The sequence below is a fragment of the Helianthus annuus genome, chromosome 17, assembly GCF_002127325.2.
Source record: "Helianthus annuus cultivar XRQ/B chromosome 17, HanXRQr2.0-SUNRISE, whole genome shotgun sequence".
Classification (NCBI taxonomy): domain Eukaryota; kingdom Viridiplantae; phylum Streptophyta; class Magnoliopsida; order Asterales; family Asteraceae; genus Helianthus; species Helianthus annuus.
The window spans coordinates 49,457,209-49,459,631 of NC_035449.2; the positions used below are offsets into that span (position 1 = coordinate 49,457,209).

Genomic DNA, 2,423 nt, shown 5'->3' on the forward strand with positions numbered 1-2,423 from the left:
TTGAAGGTCTTCCGCGGCAAAGTTTGTACCATTGTCAGAAATAATGCGCAATGGTAACCCGAATCTGCAAATGATATGTTCCCATATAAATTTGCGGATTACCATTGCTGTTGTTGAGGCCAAAGCTTTAGCTTCCACCCATTTTGTGAAGTAGTCCACCGCAACGATGATGAATTTTACTGCACCTGGTGCATCGGGAAATGGGCCAACAAGATCGATGCCCCACTATTGGAATGGCCAGGCGGAAGTAACGGGAATTAGCGGATTTTTGGGTCGAAGTGTCTTTGGTGCATGGCGTTGACATGCCTCGCATCTTCGTAATAGATCAACTGCGTCCATGTGCATTCCTGGCCAGTAGTATCCGGCGCTCATTATTTTTGCCACGACCATGCGCGGTCCTGCGTGTATCCCGCATAATCCCTCGTGGATTTCTCTGACCAGATACTGAGCGTCTGTTTTATCAACACAACGTAGTAATGGACCCATGAATGATTTCCGATAAAGGATGCCATCCGCCATCTCGTAGTTTATTGCTTTGTGTTGTATTTTTCGGGCTTCTGCCTTTCCTTCCGGGAGTTTTCCATGTTGAAGGTACAAAATAATTGGAGACATCCAGGACGGATTTCCCATCTCTATGACACTTACTTGTTTCAGGTGAATGGAAGGATTGGATAGTACCTCTATGCGCACTTCATTTGCTAAGTGTTTAAAGCTAGTAGCAGCTAACTTGCTTAGCGCGTCAGCATGTTTGTTCTCGCTTCTGTTTATGTGATTGACTTTGAATGTCTGAAATTGATTGATTAACATCCGTGCTTGTTCAAGGTACAACGCCATAGCTTCGCCCTTCGCGTCATAACGACCGTTAACTTGTTCAGCTACTAGTTTTGAGTCGACGTTAGCTTCAAGGTTTTTTGCCCCCATCTTGAGTGCTAGACGAAGACCTGCTAAAAATGCTTCGTATTCTACTTCATTGTTGGTACTTTGGAAATCTAAGCGGATAGCATATGTGAGTTCGTGATTATCCGGGCTGACTAATCGGAGACCTGCTCCTGCTCCGTCGTCATTGGAAGCACCATCGGTGTGTAAGGTCCAGACTCTGTCGTCAAAAACAGGCGTCGGGTTCTGGATTGCCTCACATTCTTGTACTTTATCAACGAGAACTTCAGTGGCGAAGTCTGCTAGAACTTGCCCTTTGATTGCTGGTCTTGGTTTGTAAAAAATGTTGTAGCCTCCTAGCTCGATGGCCCATTTAGCTAATCTCCCCGCTATGTCGGGTTTTGACAAGATTTGGCCTAAATGATAATTTGTCAGTACTGTGATGACATGGCCTGAAAAATACCTGCGCAAACGTCTGGATGCGTGTACTAGCGCTAGAACTAGTTTTTCTATCATTGAGTAACGAGTTTCAGGGCCGGTGAGCATTTTGCTGATGTAGTAGATTGGAGTCTGGATATTTTCCTGCTCTACCATTAATACTGTGCCTACTGCTACCTCTGCGGCTGACAGATATAAGATTAATGGTTCTTTTTCTTTTGGCGCAGTCAGTGTTGGTAACTGGATTAAATATTCTTTCATTTTCTTGAATGCTGCTTCTGCTTCAGGTGTCCATTGAAAAGGAGTTTTCTTTCCGCAGTTTCGCAGCGTACTGATAAATGGATAAGATTTTGCCGCATGATTAGCCAAAAATCTATTCAGAGCTGCTAGTCACCCGGCGAGCCTTTGCATTTCCTTGACTGTTGCCGGTGATGGCATTAGCTGAATGGTCTGCACCTTCTCTGGATTAACCTTAAAACCGTCTTTTGTAACTATGAAACCCAAAAACTTTCCTTCTTCCATGCCGAACGAGCATTTTGTCGGGTTCAACTTTAAGTTTACGCTTCGTAAAGAATCGAATGTGCGCTGGATATTGTTGAGCATTGTCTCCTCCTCATGGCTCATGATGACGAGGTCATCCATGTATACTTCGACAGTTTTGCCAATATCCTCGCTATAGATTGTGTTCATTAGGCGTTGATACGTTGCGCCTGCGTTGCGCAACCCAAACGGCATTTTTGTGTAGCAGTAGATGCCTTTGTCTGTGTGGAATGCGGTTTTTTCCTCGTCTTTCTCTTTCATCTGGACCTGGTGATAACCCTTATAACAGTCAAGAAAACATTTCCATCTGAATGATGCTAAAGAATCGACTTTCTTGTCTATCTCTGGGAGCGCGTAGCAGTCTCTGGGGCATGCTTTGTTGAGGTCTTTGAAGTCGACACACATTCTCCACCCGCCGTTCTGTTTTTGTACCATGACTGGATTGGCAACCCATGTGTGGTATTTTACTTTGCGCAAGATTCCCGCATTGAGTAACTCTGTTACTTGCTCGTCCATCGCTTTTGCTTTTTCTTCACTGAAGCTGCGCCTCCCCTGAACAACCGGATCGA

The 2,423-nt window shown here is 44.8% G+C and overlaps 1 protein-coding gene across 1 annotated transcript; it reads right to left on the minus strand.

Annotated features, from left to right (window-relative positions):
- Positions 1-225: 225 nt before the first annotated feature.
- Positions 226-1,575, minus strand: LOC110924230. Its single transcript, XM_022168262.1, has one exon. It carries the CDS (start codon positions 1,573-1,575, stop codon positions 226-228), a length of 1,350 nt encoding a protein of 449 aa, XP_022023954.1.
- Between the last annotated feature and the right edge of the window lie 848 nt (positions 1,576-2,423).